This window comes from Apteryx mantelli, chromosome 3 (genome assembly GCF_036417845.1).
Source record: "Apteryx mantelli isolate bAptMan1 chromosome 3, bAptMan1.hap1, whole genome shotgun sequence".
NCBI classification, from domain to species: Eukaryota; Metazoa; Chordata; class Aves; order Apterygiformes; family Apterygidae; genus Apteryx; species Apteryx mantelli.
This window is the reverse complement of record NC_089980.1, coordinates 18821561-18841278: the sequence shown is the minus strand read 5'-3', so window position 1 is coordinate 18841278 and position 19718 is coordinate 18821561. Positions and strand designations below refer to the sequence as shown.

Below are 19718 nucleotides of genomic sequence, written 5' to 3'. Positions count from 1 at the left end.
TAGTACTATAGAACAAATACAATTCCTACAACTGTATACTTCAGATGTAAATAATTTTCAATATGAGAAAATATTGTTTATATTAGAGTTGCAGGGAAATTTTGCAACCGACCACATCGGGCTCCTATTATGTCAGACCCCATATGAAACATATCAAATCTTTGTGAAACATAAGGAACTACTTGGTTCATATCTTCAAAGATCATTGGCATTGGGTGCTTTGGGCCAAGATATCTAAAATGAGGGTTCAAAAAACTCTAAATGAGTTTTCAAACCAAGAAATTTGTGAGGTACAGATGTTTCCTCAAGAGCATAAGGTTCAGTAGACATGCTCAGTGACTTACCAAGTTTAAAGCGAAGTACTCCTAAGGGTCCTGTGTCAAATCTAACCAACAAAAGATCATGAATATCTGTGCCATCAGTGCTGGGAGATGCAACTTGAGGAGCAGCCCACTGTATCTGGATGAGGCTGCTAGACACGTCAAAGTGTTTACTGAATTGCAAAGTTGTCTCAGGTGAGTAATCTTCTGCCAAAAGCTGCATTTTAATTGGGGACAGTGCTGTGTCAAAAAGTTGCAGCTCTCCTTGAGAGCTGCCAACCAGGAATACTGCTCCACAAGGGTGGTAGCTTATTAAAGCAGGCAGTAGTTCTGCTTGGGCTAGCAGAGTCACTTTGTTGTAGGTTTCATACAGAATTATTGACGAATCTTCACAACCCAGGACTAGTTTGTCTTCTGTAACATTTCTGCAGCAGCTGATGGCCTTTGCTCTTAGGGGTATTCTGGTGACTGCCGCACACTGAATTTTGTTCCTAACACACTCGTAGACACAGCTGTCAGCCATGGGCTCTTTGTTTGCAGAGATGGAGTGCTCTACTGTGTGAACCTGATAAGGCTGATTAGTGCTAAAGCTAGCATCAAGTGGATCCCAGTCTGTGCGGACGAAACTCAAAACCTGAAAAAAATCCAGAGCGTTTTGGTAGTCACTTGTAACAGTTTATTCCTATGTTGATGATTCAGAAAATAGACTGCTGCAAATGCATTTTCTCACAGGTCACTTAGCTAAACCAAATACCTATTTTATAAATGGAGTTTTAAAATCTATTATTTAGGCTTTTAAAGGGCTACTTCAGTTTATTTAAAAAACCTGCAACGTACTTTGACCATATTTGTTTACTCAGAGTATACAGTAGGTTAGCAGAACAAAAGATAAAAGAGGAGATGGTCCTAACAGTCCTAGTGAGAGGAGATCTGAGCTGAAACCAAAGAACAGCTGATTATTCACAAGGGCGGGTGGGGGAGAAATAAGAAATTTCTGAAAAAAACCCCAGATGTTATACTGAGCATCAGGTGTAAAGCATTTTTGATCATTTGCTCTTGGTGATGGTAAAGAAAATATTATACTGTAGTAGTAGAAACAATGGCATGTTTAAAAAATGTGTACTGTAGATTGCTAGATGAATAAGTGGTAGATGCTTCTTGGTGCCATATAGCTTTAGATGCAGAATGAATGAATTTGTGATAGCAGAAAGGGAGGACCAGTTGGGGGTGCCTGAAAACCCCTTTTCTCACCTGCTCCATTCCCTCAGCAATGATTTAGGCTCTGCAGCTAGTCATTTACCCCCACAAAATGTGCAGTGGCTACTGTGCAGCGGTTTGATGTCAAGACTGCTTGAAATGTGTAACTTATTAGGGTGTTAAATTGCATAGCAAGGAAACCTGTAAAAGAGGTTATTGTGGACAAAGGACTACTGTGACCACAGAGCTCTGTAACCCCAAATAAAGACAAGGTGAAGTGTTATTATTTGTTCTGCAATTTTCCCTAGGAGTATGTACAGAGACCCAGGTAGCTGCCTTTCAAATATGTGAAACAGAAATCTTGCCCAAGCAAGTCTTCAAAGCTTCCATAACTTCTGTGAAATGAGCCTTGAGGCCCTCTGGGACTCAGATTTCTGTCTTCCTGTGGCAGGTTTCAATGCACTGCATTATTCCTCTATATATTTGATACAAAAACAGTGTTCCTCTCTGGACATCTCCTTACAGCTACATGAAAGTCATGAAGATCCACACAACTATAAAGCCTATAAAGCCTATGAGGGGTGAAAGACTAAGACTAACAGCGCTGTTTAATTGTGAATAGGGGCTGGCCCTGAAGGTTGAGGCAGTAGAGAAGAAAACACAGGAAACATACTGGAGTGATTGCTGTGGGAACTGGAGATAGACACAGAAAAATAAATGTTGTCATCTGATCGTTTGAGAGTCAGCAACCAAACTAATCCAATTAATAGTTTTGTTCTGCCTTGTAAGAGCAAAAGTGGGACAAAACTCTGCTGACTACAGTGAAATTAGAATAAAGTAAAACCTAGTCTTTTGGAAGGCCTAATTTAATCAGCCTTTAGATGAGAAGCTTCCTGGCTTCACACAGTTTTGTGAGCAGATCCTTGAAATGAAGTCTAGGGTAGAGCTGGTTGGTGCATATAATGCAATTCTAGACTAGGCAAAAGTTCCTGAGAGAGGGAGAGGAAGACTCTATTTGTGGCCTTTCAAAAGATAAGTTTTGACATAAAATTTAATTGAATTAGTCTTAAAGGAAACTTTTCTAGAGAATTCTGTTGATAATACATGGAATACTGGCTGAGAAAAAAGAAAGACATTTCTCCATAGATTGGAACAGATACGCTACTCCTCATGCATCAGTGGCCTCATTTGCCTCTTGGAGGAAAAGAATACCAAGCCTAGAGATCTCTTTGTTCTGGTTTCCAGCTTTGCTGAATACAACTGGTATTTGGCACTCTAAAGGTGAAAAAAAATGGATATTCTGTTTCATCTGAGAAGGGAGATTTGAGTTTCTCTGTCAGAAAAAGCTTTTATTAACAATTCTTCATGCCACTAACTGGAAAACTAAAGCAGAGAGACATACAACTACAGAAGCATGTTGATAAGTCTAAGATGATGCTTTTGAAAAATAAGAAGCCTAACAATCAAAGGATCTTTTTTCCAAGAAGATGACACTCCATTACTTGTCAATTCTTTATCTATCTGGTAAGTAGCTGTATGCTAGTAAATGTAGTATACCATAATGCTTTAACAGTCCATCTAAAGGAATCTACTGGGGTTCCTTCCCAGTGAGCAGTAGTTCTGACCTCTTTGGAACCCTAAAGGGGAACATTATAATAGCAATGTATCTTCCAATCAACAAAACCCAACATTTGCTTGGGGAACGGGCCAGCAAAAGCTGGAGGAGTTCCCTCAGAAGTGGGCAGGGCAGCTGTAGGAATTAGGGAGGAGGGGACAGGGCAGTGGAACTACAAAGACAGAGCCATAATATCGCAGGGCAAAGTGCATAGTCCCAGTCAAGGATAAGAGTTTTCCGAAAATCTAGGACCAAGCAGAATAACCTCTGATTTCAGAAAATTTCTGGAAGTAATTTGCATGAAGTAAAACCAATTATTTATTGAAACCCCCCCCCAAAAAAAAAAACAACACTCCTTTTAGTTCTATTTTACAAAAATATCATAAGTGTATTTTTAAATGTTGTCCACATAATTTATGCATTAGGTGCATTAAAGCAGCAGTGATGCACCACTATTGCATTCATATCCTTTTCCCCCTTGCAGTAGTGGCCTGTGCCCTGCCTTAGTTAATCAGCAGAATGCATGAGGGATACTATACATGCCAATCTCAAATCCTAACTCAGAAATCACAGCATTCCAAGCAAAAGAATCTAATCTGTTAATCTTTGTACCGAGGGGGGCTGAATTATGCTAGTTACAATGCTGTTTTTTTCCTTCAGTTTGTTGTGTGAAAGAAATAATAGAACTAACTTGTACAAGCAGTATCACTCTCGTCAGTGCAAACCTTTGAACACTTAAAATTGAAGTATTTTGCACAGAGTACTGGGAAAGGATAAAGCCCACATATCGAACCAAATATGAGTTTTAAATAGTAGTTCTTAAGCAGAAAATTGGCTTACCAAGCAGAAAAAAAAGAAAACAAAAGAAACACAGAAACAAGCTTGCTGTGACTGAATTGTCTGTCTTTCAGACGAGAAAAATGTTTGATTTATTTTATGGATGTTAAGACACTGCTTGTTTCATTTCACACAGGGAGACTCCAAATAACAACAAACTTTAATTAGAAATGTTGAGTGGAAAGTGTAGTGCACACTGGAGTAAAATAGTTTTAAATACAGCACTGTGAAGGAGGAAGAAAAAATCCCTTATTTTTAAACACTTCTAAAATAAAAACTCAAGGTTTACTCCAGTTTTCTTATTTGCTGCATTGTATTTAGAGTCCCCCATGCAATCCTATTATTTACATCGTCAGCTAATATTTATTTTCTTTCAAAATTTATCGTTACAATCTTTATCCTGTATCCCTCATTGAACTTTTAAGCCAGTGTGACACCAAGGATTCTGCATTCTTTGCTTCACATCTCTGAGAGGTATTTCAGCTCTACAGTCACATACAGTATGTGCTTTTCTGAGTACTGCAATAACTGTAGGAAAGCTCACTCATAAAAGGGCTCCTGTGCTTGCTTCACAAGTTTGAGGCACAATGTGGAAGCAATAATTATTAAATACCATCTCTTGGGAGAAAGGAAAATAATATTCTCTCTCAGGCAAATTATTTTTTCCACAGGAATGAAGTGTAATTTCAATGATTCATATTAGCACTAACTGCTGCAAAATAAACATGGTGAGACAAATGCAAAGTACCACAGTAACTCAGCACTGGCATCATCATCTCCTATTAATTTATGTTTGCAGAGTAAAGTTCATGTTCATTTTACCATGACTTTCCCTCAAAACATTTACTACAAGGATGATTTCACACCAGATCCTATTTATTCAGAGCAAATAGTTTGAAATGATTTCTGGAAGATTCCTCTTCTGTTTTCAAAATCAAAATACCAGCATTATCTCCACAGGGAAACAATTTAAATAACATCCTTGATCATTTGTGCTTTAACAAAGAAGAAGCTAAAAGAAAAAAAGATGGCATAAATACTTTGGAGTACGGCTGAGTTTACTGGAGGAAATCAACACACACAAGAAAGCCGACAAAGACTCAACAGACCAATACTCCGGCAGCAACATGCGTGCAGGCACACAACATACATTCATGCAGTGATGTTGTATAGAGAAGCTCTTTTGTTTCTTTGTCAGGGGAGGATTCCTCACCAAATCCCATAGCCTTTAACTTGGTAAACACTGATCTCAGAAAAGAAATTAAAAGAATAATACCAGTCAAGATTCTAAAACTGTAAATTGATATTAGAATTAATTTGGGAGTTTACCTTAAGCTGAATTCTTCTGTGATATTTTTTATCATGTAACTAAACAGAGCAGGCAGTGACACAGTAAACTTACACCTGAAAAATAACTTCTTCTCTAAAATAATCACAGAAATACTACTTAGTCATTTAAATTTTATTTTAAGCTTTTCCTCACAGAATATGCCAAGAAAAAAGTTGTTTCTGTTTTTAAAGGAATAATGTCTACCGTTAGCCTTAATGGTAGTAAATGTTAAAACATAAAGCCACATAGCACAATTCAAATCACATTTCTAGTGTATTTAAAATGTAAAATGTATTTCCTCCATTAAGTTGAAATGCTGTTTGGGTACACAATACCCCAAACACTGTATGTGCCACATGAATCATCTCAATGCATAATGTGTAGTGGCAGGATATCATCATGATCAGGGGCTGGGTTGTCTTGTTGCAGGGCTGCTCCTGCCCTAATCCTAATAAGCACTTTTTTGGTGGGCAGCAAATAATCACTCAGAAAATTCTTCCAGGGAGGAAGTAGTATCATGTAAGCGCACCGTTTATATTTGCTCTGCCACAATAATAAGTGTCAGTAGCTGGCAAATCTTTCTGCGGTTTTGGTAGGTCAGCCCAAATGTGCTGTAGAATGGCTGTGGGTAGCACTCATTCACTTCCTCAGGCTTGGTTTACTGTTTCATAAACCCAATATACCAAACAGTTCTTTACGGGCTTGACATTCAGCACTTTCTGCTTTCTGTCTCAATTCTAGATAATAATTTTGTCTAACCCAAGTAATACTATTACTTTCAAATAAAATGTCGGTAAATGACAAGACAAAGCACTTTAGAACGTGGCATTATTTTATTACACTTCTCTTAGATAAACTCTCCAAACTGAATCATTCCTTGCTTCTTATCCTTCTACTACTGGCAATAATTATTTACTGGGAGAAAACTCTTACTACATTATTGGTCAAATAAGATAAACACAGGTTTACTTCCATGCATAAAAATGGGATGTCATGTTTCTATTCCAGGTATATACCTGAAGAGCATTACACAGTGGTAAAGAAGTAAAGGCAAAGAGATGCAAATAGGCATGTTTATAGAAAAGCTATTTTTTTGTGGTATCTGATCTAGAGAGTAACTGTTTAGAAACCATCTAGAAATGCCATTTATATTTTTGCTCATGTTTAAGCTGTGACATGACCCTCAGAAGTTGAAGTGTATGCTCCCGGCCGCTGGAGGGGAAAGATGTACTTAACTGCATATTGGGTATTGACACTAATTCTACAGCTGCCGGGTTATGACATCCTCCTTCCTTGAAGGGGTACACAACAACAACCCATAAGGGGTACTAGAGAAATCAAGGGAAAAAAACCCAAACAGGACTGTAGACTACACGTCATGGGTACTTGGGGAAGTGTATAGGCAGAGTATCTTGAATCTCATGCAGCAGCCCACTGAGCACCCAAGAGATAAGTGCATGGAACAGGCTAACTTACAACTAGCAAAAAATGTTTATCTACACATCACTAAGTTCACCATAGCACTGGCATAGTGCTTGGTGTTTCATTGACAAATACAGGAAAAGAAATTTCATGTGAAGAGCTTACAATTAAAACAGACAAGCGCACAAAAGGGAACAGAAAAGGGAAAGCAACTGAACAGTTAAATTTTGCAGTTCTGCTTTTAAAAATAATTTCCTTATATTTATATTACAATATGGGCTAAATTAAAAGGATTATGAGTTTACGCCTAAAGGCACAGTGAATGCTTATTATCGTTATTGTGTTAAGTACCAGTGATGTGCTTGGGACTATACTAGACAGCCCCAGCCCTGAGCAATTTAGAGTCTAAACCAGAAAAGGATAAAACAAGGTGCACTGAAAGATGCAGAGCAAGGCTGTAATTTAGAAATCTCCCTATAATATATAAAATGAAATGGAGAAATCTTAAACTGACAGGGTAGTTTCTGTGCATTTCATAAAATAAATGTGTCTCTAAAAGACCTCTCAGAAAAGAGATACTGGAAGCTGGTATGTCAGCATTAGGGAGCTATTAGGGAGCATCCTGGAAGAACAGAGATGTGAGAAGGAAACAAAAGGCATGGGAATGTCACTGTCAGAACCAGGACATATGGAAAGTCATGGTAAGAAATAAGATCTGAGATGCTGGTAGGATGAAGTTTTGTAATATGAAAATGGCACAGGAGACTAGGTGGCAAAAACTTATAAAGAATAGAACAGAACACACTTTATAGCTACTGAGGTAGAAAGAGTCATATTTTATATCTGATTGGGCATAACTGCAGGAGGAATTGAGAACTGCAGGTGAGTATCAGGCAGAGGAGAGAGATGAGTCAAATGTGACCACAAGTGGAGAGAGGTCAGTTGAAAAGTAAAGAAGGGAGAAGTGGAGGTAATTTGCACTTAAAGTCTATAGTGATTAATGACTGAAATATGAAAGAAAAGCTGTCTCAACTACCTTTTCTCTTTTGCTTTCAATATATAGAAAATCTCAAGGGAAAAATCCTCAGTTAAATTAATATTAGTTTTCAAAGTAATAATTCCAAGACATTAAAACATTTACATCTTCCCAAATTAATGAGAACAGAATGTTGTTTATAAGAGTAGCTTATTCTAAAGTGTTACTTAGGGTTTTTCCCTACAAGGAAATAGTTTGTAATAGCTATTGCAAAACAGCTATTCCACAGCTGATCCTCAAGTTTATGCTCTTCTCCCACAGTCAGTGCCTTTTTAGTCTGTATTAGAAGTGGCTCAAGCTAAACTGAAAATAAAACTCTTAACACAGGAGCATCTATATGAGATGTTAGTCCAGAACAGCTTTTACACTTTAAATTCAGCTCGGTTCAGTTCAGTTCAGTTCAGAACATGTCCTGATAATTTCATTTTAAAGTTTTCACCTGAGAAACTGGATTCAAATATTCTTAAATAGATGAAATGAAAATGAAATAGACAAAATGGAAATTACCTGCCTAAAAAAGTAAGCTAAGCAAGTGTCAGGAAGAGGGTCAGCTTGTAGCTTACATTCCCACCTGTAGAAGGGGAATTTTGACTTTTAAGACAAAAAATGGTTCCTGATTTGACCAATACTCCTCACAACAATTTAAGCAGCATCTGGATGTAGCTAAAACTTTATAATTGTAATAAAACAGTACATATATTTAAAATAGATTTTAAAATGTTTATCAGATAACATTGCAGACAATGTGAAATAATTGCATTGGAGAAGCATGCAACTTCTACAGCTTCTAACCCAGGTTAAAAAGTTTTCTAGTGGTACTCCTCTCACACTGTTTTTTTTCGGTTGCAGCAGCGCCAAAACAATTCTGCTATAGAGACCTAATTTCTTTGCTACATTTCTCAGATTGCCAATTTCCATGTGAAAAATACTAAACATGCTAAATAAGGTGTTTTTTCATGAAATAACAAACTTTAATCTTTAAAATTAGGATGACTGATCTTCCTTTCTTAAGTAAGTTTTTAATGTAGCTGTTATTTTTATCTACCTGAATATGCATTTAAGTTGAATATTTATTTCATTAGCAAATCTGAAAAATCATGTAACAAGAGAGTTCAGAACTTTACCTCCAGCTTGCCACGTGCACAGCCTAATAGCAATAAGTTGGCTCTGTCCCGCTCACAGGAAATAGGAGACCAAGGCCATGCTCCATCATTAGTTGCTGACCACCAGCAAACAACCATATCTTGCATACAGTTTATTGCAAGGTGACGTTTCATCCTTCTACCTTCTGGTCCAGGTATATCAATATAAGAAATCTGATGGAGGAAAAAATGCAGGAAATATTTAAGGTGATAAAATAACACAGTAGGTGCAATTGGGAGCATTTGCTTTGGATGTGTGAAAGAGAATGTATATATACACAGAGGGCTATGTACATATATCTTCATATAGGCTGTCTGTAAATGTACAAAATATCTCCTCAGACAGAAAGAGACATGCCCACACTTTTATCTGTGGGGAGGGGATTGGGAAGGAAAGGAATGTGAGTTAAGAAGGAATTTACTGCAATGACTCCAATCAATACCAAAATGTACAGTCATGGTTGCTTGACAGCATCGACCTACACATAGGATTTAAGCCTACCCATATTAAATGACAAGTTCTGTGAAGCTGACCAGGGAGCTAAGGCTAGTGTTTAAGACATAATCAAATATTAAATATATTCTACAGTGTCTGAGTGAACATATAGCTTTCTTTTCACTGCCTAAATTAAAGAATCCAGATACAAACATCCACTTTGCGAGAGAATATATACTTTTCTGCATAATGTGGATGAGCTACAGCATCATGCGTAAAGTTTATGCAGCTCTTGAGAATTGTGCCTCTTTCTCAGGAAGGATTTGTGGAATTTATTATTCAAACTCTGTTATTTTGGAGCATGGTTATTTGAAAACATGAGCAGTGCACCATCTGGGTGACACATGCCAAGGAAATATAGATTGCACCGCATTTCTGCTTAAGGAATTAATGGAAGGTTGATAGCTAGGGGAAAAAAAACTATCTTGCCATTGCTGGTCAGCAATAATCGAACCACTTTCTGGGGATTAAGCGCATGGCTAAGCCTACTGGACCAGACACTAGCAAAGGGCAGGGGGTCTTCTTATCAGAGAAATGCTTCTGGAGCCAGTCTCACTACATGACAGATTGCTTTCATATTCCTGTCTGCAAGGCAACAAAGGATGGCAGTAATGCGATAATGCCAGAGTGCAATGGGTGTTAAGAACCCGTTGCATTTATGTATTGTATTTAGTAAATAATCAGGCTCATCCAAATTGTGATCTCACCACTCAACCAAGGCCATTAAAATCAAGGTTAATGCTTTAATAATCCTTTGCTGTTTTTTATATGGTCAAAAAGAACCCTTTTCTATTTGCATGGTCATAATATTATTGACCTCTTCATCCCCTGAATACACATCAAAAGGAACTGAAATCAAAGTAATTACCAATGTTGTTCTCTCATGGTAAACATTTAACTCCTTGTACTATCTACTCCTTCAATAAATTGAAAAGGATTAAAAAAACACAGATGGGAAAAACTTGTAAAAGGTCAATATTTTCAGAATATCCTGTGTTTTATTTGTCAAAATTCTATTTAAAAGTAGAAAGATAAAACAGAAAGTGAAGTTTAACAGGTAACTGCAACTTGAATTAAAACTGCACATAAATAGTTGATTTGGTGGCAACACACTTATTAGGATGGAAAAACACAAATACTGTCACAGATATTACTTAGTGCTGTATTGCAGTGTTAACTGGTCATACCAATTTAACACTTAACAACAGCCATGAATCTTTTGCAAACCTGGATGTCTTGCATTAGACATGGCACTGTCAAACATGGACTAGTGCCACTGAGAAAAGACAAATGATAATTTTGTTTTGTTGATCTCCAAGATTGTAGTGATTCATACAATGTTTGGCTTTCTTTATTCAAAGTGTATATAAAATCCAAGGTGCTATCACTTAGAAAAGAAGAGGATAGAGAAAGTAATTGTTTCATTTAGATATGTATTGTGTAAATATTAGCTTTAGGCTAGATATCAAACACTTGTACTAATTAATTCATCAGAAAATTAGAATACATGCCAAATGTGAAAGGAAAAAGAAAAGATTCCTCAAGTTGTTAAGTATACTATAAAATAAATAAATAATAATCAATAAACCAACCAATTTCTTTTACCTCTAAGCATTGAAACTAACTGTGAGGACAAAAGTATGGTAGACCTGTTCTTATTACTACTAGCACTCTGGCAGTCCAGTACAGCCTTGAGTTCCTGGCCAGTGCTACCCACCTTTATGCTGAGCAATGAACAATGTGTAGTTGCTTTTGCCTATGTACCAAAAAGATTACATTCTAAATATGATAGAAATTTAATTATATCATTACATATGATTGTAAGCAAGCATTTTCCTCATTTCAGAAACACGAACTGAAACCCAGATACTGAGTACATTTCCCAAGGCTACACTGAAAGTCAGAGGCAGAGATGAAGGCTACACTCAAATTTCCTGTATCTTAGTTCCGTATCTTAGTCCCGTGGTACTTCTATACCAGTGCAAGCTTCCTTTTAAATGCATTTTCTCTCTCTTGAAAAAAAAATCAACATTAAGGAAGTGCTTTTTCTAAGCATATATTATTACAACTTTGCACATTTCCAGTTGAAGAACATCTTTGATTCTTTTATTGCTATTGATAGCAACACTACTGTTTGACTGTGTCTCTGATCTTTTAGTGTTTGCAAGTTTGACCAAGAGCAGTCATGAATAACTCTGCTTCAATACAGACAGCTGACATAATATTATTGCAGCAGTGAATAATACTTTCTGTTGGCTCACACTGGTGCAATTTTGAAGATAATAAAAATTATTTTTAGCTGCCTAACTAGCAAGCCTCACATAAAGGAACATTCAATTAAAAAATGCAAATGCCTTTTTTGGCTGGCAAAAACATAATCCATAGTGATTCCTACTGATTTCAAGAGAAAGCAAAGTTAACATTGCACATGGATGTGTTCTAGAAGCTCGGCTGTGTCAGCAAAGAACTGAACATAACAACCCTATTAAGGCACATAGGAGTTATTTCTGGTTTCCTAGGACAGAGAGAGGTTTCTATGGATTAGAATTTCCTTCTTTCCCAAGAAAAAATGCCACAACCATTAGGTCCAAAATGTGCTCAGCAATACCCAGAATGAAAATATATTCTCTAAACATAAATGAAGGAACTATGGCCCTTATAATTAAATGATGAAGGCAGGCTTCAGCTCACCACAGTTTCTTAGTTAAAGTTTAGAGCTAATAAAAAAAAACCAAACCCACCAACCTTGTTTCTAAAGCATAACCTTAGCAAACACCATAGGCCAGGCACACGTGAACATCATTTTAAAGTAAACTACGTATCAGCTCAGTTCCTGGTGAACAGTGAACTGTCTCAAATCCACGTTATAGAGGTTGGATCAGTCTCGCAAACACAAGTCATTGCTGAAAAGAGGCCCTGAACTGAAACAGCCTGGAAATGTATTAGATATTCATCCTAGCAGAAAGTATTTCTACCAAACAAGTTAAAATGTAATATAGCAAAACTTAAATTAAACACATCCTTAAAGAGCTTGCCTTGAAAAATGCAAACTCCCTTATGTGAGGAAGCGAATTACTGAGGGGTTGTCAGGGGGAAAATATTTGCTAGGACAAGATTGCTTTCCTCAACATTTATCCAGTTTGAAATAAATAGAAACTCTCTTGCTCACTGTATCTTTCTACCTGCCTTGGGTAAAGGCTTGTCTCTTCATTCTTGCAGTGAACTGGATGCAGCCCTTTTCCTACTCTACCTGTTCAAAAAGTTAATTGCCATTGGCTCATTATTTTTTTTACTGTCACAGTGCCAAGCGTTCCCAGCTAAGGTCAGAGCTGTACTGTCCTGAAGCCAAAGGGTTTACCATCCACATAGGTTTTGTCTACACAGCCCAACCCAGCCAGGATGCAGGGTAATTTGACTTGAGTTGAGCTGGGTTTCTACAGACATCCAAACCATTTTAAAGTTAGCTCAGCTATTTCTAGACAAGCTTACAGTTACTGCTGTGACTGTGGTATAGGCACACCCATATTTAAAGGCTGGAAAAGGGAGTATTCTAATCTTCACTATATAAGAAAGGAATTGAGATACAGAGGCGGCAAGTCACTTGCCTAAGGTCACATATATAGTTTGTCAGTGGTGAGAAACTGAGCTTCTGTATCTTGAGTCCTAGCTCTGTGCCTTAATACAAAACCAGCTCTCCCAACAATAAGATTACTGTAACTAGAGGGAAAATTAAGATTTCTGCAAAGAATTACAACAGCCTTGGAGCTCAGACAGATGACTGAATTATCATAGCTTCATGAGTTAGTTAGTGTATATCAGCTGAGCCATAGTAATTGACTATGCGTGCACCTTTAGCCCACAGCAAACAAGAGGTAAAACACATTAGCTTAAATCTTTTACTCTGAGGCTTACCATCACAGATTTTACTTCATGTTGGTTAGACACTGAGAATGTGCAAAGGATCAGTTACTGCTGCTCAACTGGTAATCTGTTAAGCAGGGGTAACTCAACTATGTGTCTGAGCCCTTAACCTAAATAAAGTAGAAAATTCGATCCCTCTTGGCACAGTATTTTTAACTCATTAACTCAGAATTCCAAGAAAAATTTTCTGACTTTTCAATAATAGCCATTTTTAGAATTTGAGGTGTTCTGATCAGGTACACCAAGGTTTGCAATTTATACTGCTATACGATCTCAGTGAGTGCTAGTGATTCATAATGTAAAGTTATCGTAGTATTTATAGTCAGCATTGACAGCTATACCTTAAAATCCAAACAAGAGAGTTTTTCCAGTCTTTTGTTTACATCAGGAGAACCCATCTTCTTTGTAAATTGAATAAAGCAGAGTTGGTTATGGTCCCCAAATGACAAGATGATGAAACTATCTGTAAGAACAGCTGAAAAAACAAAAAAAAATTGTCACCACTGTAATACCTGTTTCTGCTAACAAAACAAATTACTGAACCCTCCACTGAGACATAGCAAAAAGCAATTTTTTCTTAAATATTACACTAAGGCTCTGTAATCTCCTAAAAGGCATCAATGTGTCATCCTGCCAGGACCTTCTTGGAAATGAGAAATAAAGCTTAAGGAGTACTCAGATTACACAAACCTGAACAAATTATGTCAGACCAAGTTACCACTACATTCAAATATATGTTTTGTTTCCTTCCATTTCCATTTTCTTTCTTTTTCTTTTTTCTTTTTGCCTACAGTAACATCCACCAGTATTTTGCAAATGCACCTAATGCAACACTGTCTGTGATGAGACTGATACATGCAAATTAGTACTTGAGGTATATTTGGTATTTTGACATCGGTATAAGTGATGTAGCAGCAGTAAGATTCCAGATGCTACTGCAGACACTGTTACATACAGGATTGTACTTTAGATGGGCTATTAACTTGTTGAAAACTTCGTATGTGGTACCTGAACAATACAGATAATCAAGATGGGAGAGACTCCCTTGAAGTCTGGAAAAGTGCTGTGGAATCTCCATTGTTATCATAGAAGGGTGGCAGACTGAAATAGTTCAACATAAAACAGAACAACTGATTTGACAACGAAAATGAATTAGACAATACTATCTAGGTCTTTTTTCCCAAGCATTATCCTATTAGTCAAGCAGTGCATACCTTTAAGCAGATTTCTGAGAATAAAGTGAGTCATCATGGTAACTAGTACCGGATTGCTGAAGAACAGTTAATGAGAATCAGGTCTAAGATAAAGCTAGCAAGCTGCTTTCAGGAAGTAAACGCAGAAACCTCTGCTAAAAGGAAACTACCAAGTAAATTGGGATTTGATTTAAAAACAAGCAAACAAAATCCCACGGAACAAGCCTCAAAAAACTGTAAAATTGTATTTGCGACTAATAGCCTCGATTCTTAAATATGTTTTTAATATCCACAAGTGATTTATGTAGACAGTTTAGTCTTATACTCAACATAAGCAGTGAAAACTGACTACTCGGCTTTGCTTTGATTTAGTCTGGTTTACAACCAGTCTGTTTTCCAGTAGTCAGGTACTGGCACAGCTCTGAAATATCTGGTATGCAAATGCTAAAGGGCAAAATTTAAAGCTAAATAGTTGCCTTTGAAATGTAAGGTTAATACTAACTTTTCAAAAAAAACAGAAATGGTGATAAAGTATCTGCTACTGTGAGTTAGAAGCTATAATTCAGATCCTAAACATGCATGAAAATTCAAAGCCAGCACATATGGTGGTATCCTCACATGTACATTTAAAACATTTTGATATTATTATGGACAGTTTACATTAAAGATGACTTACAGCACACCTCAGGTGCTTCAGAAATTTGTTTTGGCTGCAGGAAAGAAGGCAGGAGTCAAAGATGCCTGGACAAGTGTGCATGAGACTAGAAGTCCTTGATTTTTACTATCTGAGGTTGGCTGGGGAAGGAAAGCAGGCCTGGGAGGGCGATTTGCCTTGTTCAGACTGTCCCAGCTGTGCGGCCAGGCAGCCTCAGCTAGGAGAGGCTGGAGTATGATGGGACTGCCGGTGGGAAAAGATTGCACGTAGATGAGAAATATGGGGTGAAAGATGAGAAATTATCAAAGGGCAATGCACAATTGTTATTGCTTGAATTACCTACATATATTTATTGACATCATTACCATAAATAGGGGAAGGTTTTGTTGTGGGTGATTATTTTTTTTCAACTGAAGAACAAACCTCGGAAATTCTGATGCCAAATACATCTCCATGACTGCAGCTATGGGCATAGATGTACCATTATGCAGAGAGGTCTCCTAAAGAGGACCCATATACTACAGTGTCAGATTACCCTAAAAGGGGGGGCAATGGAGTTAATATCCTGTAGATGCTACCACAAGACCTCAGTGTCACAAAATAATTTAGAAAAATCACAAATAATGTTTTCTTTTAGGAAGGCAATTTTTCTATCTATTGATATCCCATTTCTAATTAAACTTATTTTTTAATTTTACCTAGATAATAATAAAAATTTAGCAGACAATATTAGAGGTGTGAAGATTATAAAAGTCATCTTAGTTCTGTATTTTGTGCATACAATCTGAACTTTATTATTCCACATATTAAGAGGGCATGTCACTTTGAGTTATAATTACAATTGTAATAACTCATATGTATTTGCTGCAGATTGTTATCCTTATCCATTTCTACATACATGTAATTGTTAAAAAAGAACTATTATTTTTAGATGGATGACATATATAATAAAACAATGACTAGTTACTTTAACGATTTTGTTAAGATATATATACTAATTTACTTTTAGACCACACCAGATCTTTCATCTGGTACAATGTGGAAGAAGAGGAACTTAAATATGAAGCTATTGAGATGACCCACATATGGCAGCAGATATCTGTACTTCTTGTTAAATATTTAGACCTCAGTCCTGCATCATATATTTGGATATCAGTTTCCATGCAGATCCCTCCTGATTTTGATAGAAGTCTGCTTGGGCATATCATTTTAGCATATCAGGGACTCTGTAGAGTATTGTGTATTATCATGTATACAAATATAACAGACATGAATTAAAAGCTGCATAAACTGATCTAGAATCAGCAAAAGACCACACATCACTTTTTGATTTCCCTGGTAATCTCAGAAATAGTCATGACTGGACTTTTTCTGTGCCCAGTTAAACTGACTGAATGCAGATTGCAATTCATAGATTCCTTTTGGCAAACTTTAATTCAACATAATTGCATGTCTTTCCAAATCTAGATCGGAAGTGGGGTTGCGATGATAAAGTCAATTCATTCTAGGAGTTCTCACACATGGTTAGTTCAGTATAAAAATTTCTATTTTGAACCCTATTTGTGTGAGTGATAAAAGTATCTATCTTCTGTTGTTGTTCGTAAAAAGAATATATTGTAATGACAGATATTTCTGGATTTTGTTTTTACTGAACAGAAACAGTCTTGTTTTCTCTTTGGACACAGACATTATCAAACATGGGTGTTTAAGAAATTCTTGAATAAGTGAAAATAAGGACAAACCATTATATAACCTGAACTACAGGAGTCTGAGTGGTATAACTGTAGGAAAACATATTTGTTGGAATTTATTTTTTAAATAAGCTTGATTAGATAGCGATATGTATTTTAATAAATAATTTATATTTATATAAAATATTAAAGCAATGTATGCATAGATATGTATAATATAATTTTATATTTATTATTTATGTAAAGAAAAAGTTTAAAAGACAGAGTATTCTAAATAAGCTCTACAAACAACCTCAATTTGGGTATAACTTTAGTGTCCATACTTTCCTACTTTTTGTCATCTGAAAGTATGGAATACTCCCTCTGGAAATGGAGGAAAGAAAAATCTGAGATGCAGTTAATAGTCTAGTAAGTTGGGTTAAGAGTGAAAAAAAGAGTCAAGAGGTTAACTGTGTTCTACACTTGCTGTGTAATCAGTTGATATAAAAATGAGGTTAGGGTTAGATTTTTGAATACTAAGGATTCTACTAACATAGTAATGTTATTTTTCAAGACTTAATTACAATATACAGATAGGAAAAGAATCAGATGGACACAGTATTGCACCTTTCTTAAATAACAAGGACAATATTCAATAGATGCCTGGGGAACGGAAGAAAATAAATTATTAAAGATCAAAGCTAAATCTAGCATATATTCACATTAAAAAGGTGTAACTTGGATCTATATTTTTGGGGAATTTGGCATACAATTCACATGTAGTCTGGGTCACATGAAAATTCCATATTCTTGATCATGCAGATGCCAGGATATTAACATCTGGATGATTTCTCAGTGGAGCTTTGTAGAGAGACAGTGTAAAAGCTATGTTCATATTATAAAACTGTTGAAAACAGGCACATTTTATATGAATTTGTTTCTGCAATAAGCAAAAACCTCATTTTTTAGCAGTCACTAGTTAATCATGGTTGTGAGATGCTGGAAATCCAGAAACTAAACCGGAACACCTCCACATAGATAAAGTTATCCAACTTTTTTTAATAAGTAAACATTTTTATAATAAATATTCCTTGTAATTAACCAGTTTGCTAATGTTTGTTTCTGACCCATTTTCCCATTTATGATATAAACATGACAAGTTCAAATGGCATGTTCACAGTGATTAAAATGTGTAAGAAACTGAATTTTAGAAATCCATTCATTATTTGACAAGTCTGAAAACTTTGATGTTAAATATTAAAGTGTTCTTAGTCCTGAGGGTTGTAACTATGGCATTACATGCAATTACTTGTTGTGTTTGCAAGTCCCCAGTGGCAATAATTAGTCTACCTGTTGACATACTGTTTCTCTACTCTATTGTTAATGTAGGCAATTGATTTGCACGTGGGTGTAATTACCATCGCTGATGGTGTCGGAGATGAGCTTCCCCACCAGGGTCCTGTCAATCACCACTTTCTCCAGCTGTGGCCCAGAAAGGCTTAGGGACACCAATACACCTGAATGAAAGAGGAGCTAAATCCAAATAGCGAGAAAACAAGACATCAAGAATCAATAATAAAGTGAAACGTTCCAAGGTACATATTTATTGATGTCTGTTATGTAGTAATCTAATTTTCAAACTTACAAAGGATACTTTTATCTTAGATGTGAAGGTGTCTTATAACAACTTTAAAAGCTTTTTCAGTGAAAAATATAAGTGTAATATAACACTGAATTATGTGGGTACAAGAATTAAAATGGTGAACACTTGAAGATGATGGGTGCTAAGTTCCCAAATGTTGCATAAAATTTACTGAATTAGTATGGTAAAAACTGATTGAAAGTCTGTCCTGAATGAGCAAAGGATGATGCTGATCACTCTTAATTATCAAAATAATAACTGTTTACATTTTTTCACTATAACCTCTTGTGTCTCAAAAAAGAAAAAAAAAACCATCACTCAGCTAAGGCAACACTCTGATGTTTAAGTATTTCTGTACATAAACACTGGGCCAAAATTCAAATACTTCTACTAACATGGGGTGCACTGCAGTTTTTTGTCTATTGAACTTGAGAGGCTTTGAAAGAAACTGAATTTGAGAGTGATCTACAGACCTTTAGAATACCATATTTTCTGGTGCATTTATTGTGCCTGTCATTCACAGACCTGATTTTTCTATATGACATAATAACTGTATAGGTTGCATGAAAAAATAGGTACAGTTTTATATTTAAAAAAACCTTATATTATTTTCACAAATTAAAAACAGCAGCTTTTTATATCACAGTTATTTTTGATCATTCATATATTGTTTAACTTAAGTAATGGTGCCCATTCTACTACAGAGATAGCTGTGGGCTCCTAATAAGTTCACATACTCCTTGGCATAAGGTCATAGATGTCTCTCTTGGAAAGAAGGAACTTACTTAAACTATTGGACAGTAAAGAGTCAGAGGTTCATTTCAGAGTTAACTGAATATCCTTGTCTAACTAATCTCAATTAAGTAATACATATAATTTTAAAGACTATGTCACAGTACTTATCAGCTCCTTCTGATGCCATATCTTGTATAAGAGCTAATACTCAGTGGGAGGAGTCATGAAAAGCATTGCTTTTTGCATAATTAAATCATTAAAGTTAATAACATTCTGAATGCAACTATTACAGCAACGTAATTCAGTAAATGAAGAACAGGAAACTTCCCTCTCCATTGTGAATTGACCTCACTTTGCCAAGTTACTCCAGCAGCAGGAGTATATAAAAAGCTTTATTAGAAAAATAAGGTTTTTTCTAATAACATGGTAAAAAAGACTGACAGGGTTTAAAAAAATTACTGACCATAAGATTGTCTAACTCATTGCCAAACTTAGGTTTCTACAGGA

The 19718-nt window shown here is 36.1% G+C and overlaps 1 protein-coding gene across 1 annotated transcript in view; it reads right to left on the bottom strand.

Moving 5' to 3' along the window:
- The window catches only part of WDPCP (WD repeat containing planar cell polarity effector), a 152985-nt gene that overhangs the window by 69660 nt on the left and 63607 nt on the right, over nucleotides 1-19718 (bottom strand). The window contains exons 8-11 of the mRNA XM_067294664.1: nucleotides 18253-18367; nucleotides 13658-13791; nucleotides 8882-9073; nucleotides 345-954 (exon numbers count right to left, since the gene is read on the bottom strand). Of these exons, the coding sequence (XP_067150765.1) occupies nucleotides 345-954; nucleotides 8882-9073; nucleotides 13658-13791; nucleotides 18253-18367 (1051 nt within the window). The remainder of the gene's footprint in view (nucleotides 1-344; nucleotides 955-8881; nucleotides 9074-13657; nucleotides 13792-18252; nucleotides 18368-19718) is intronic.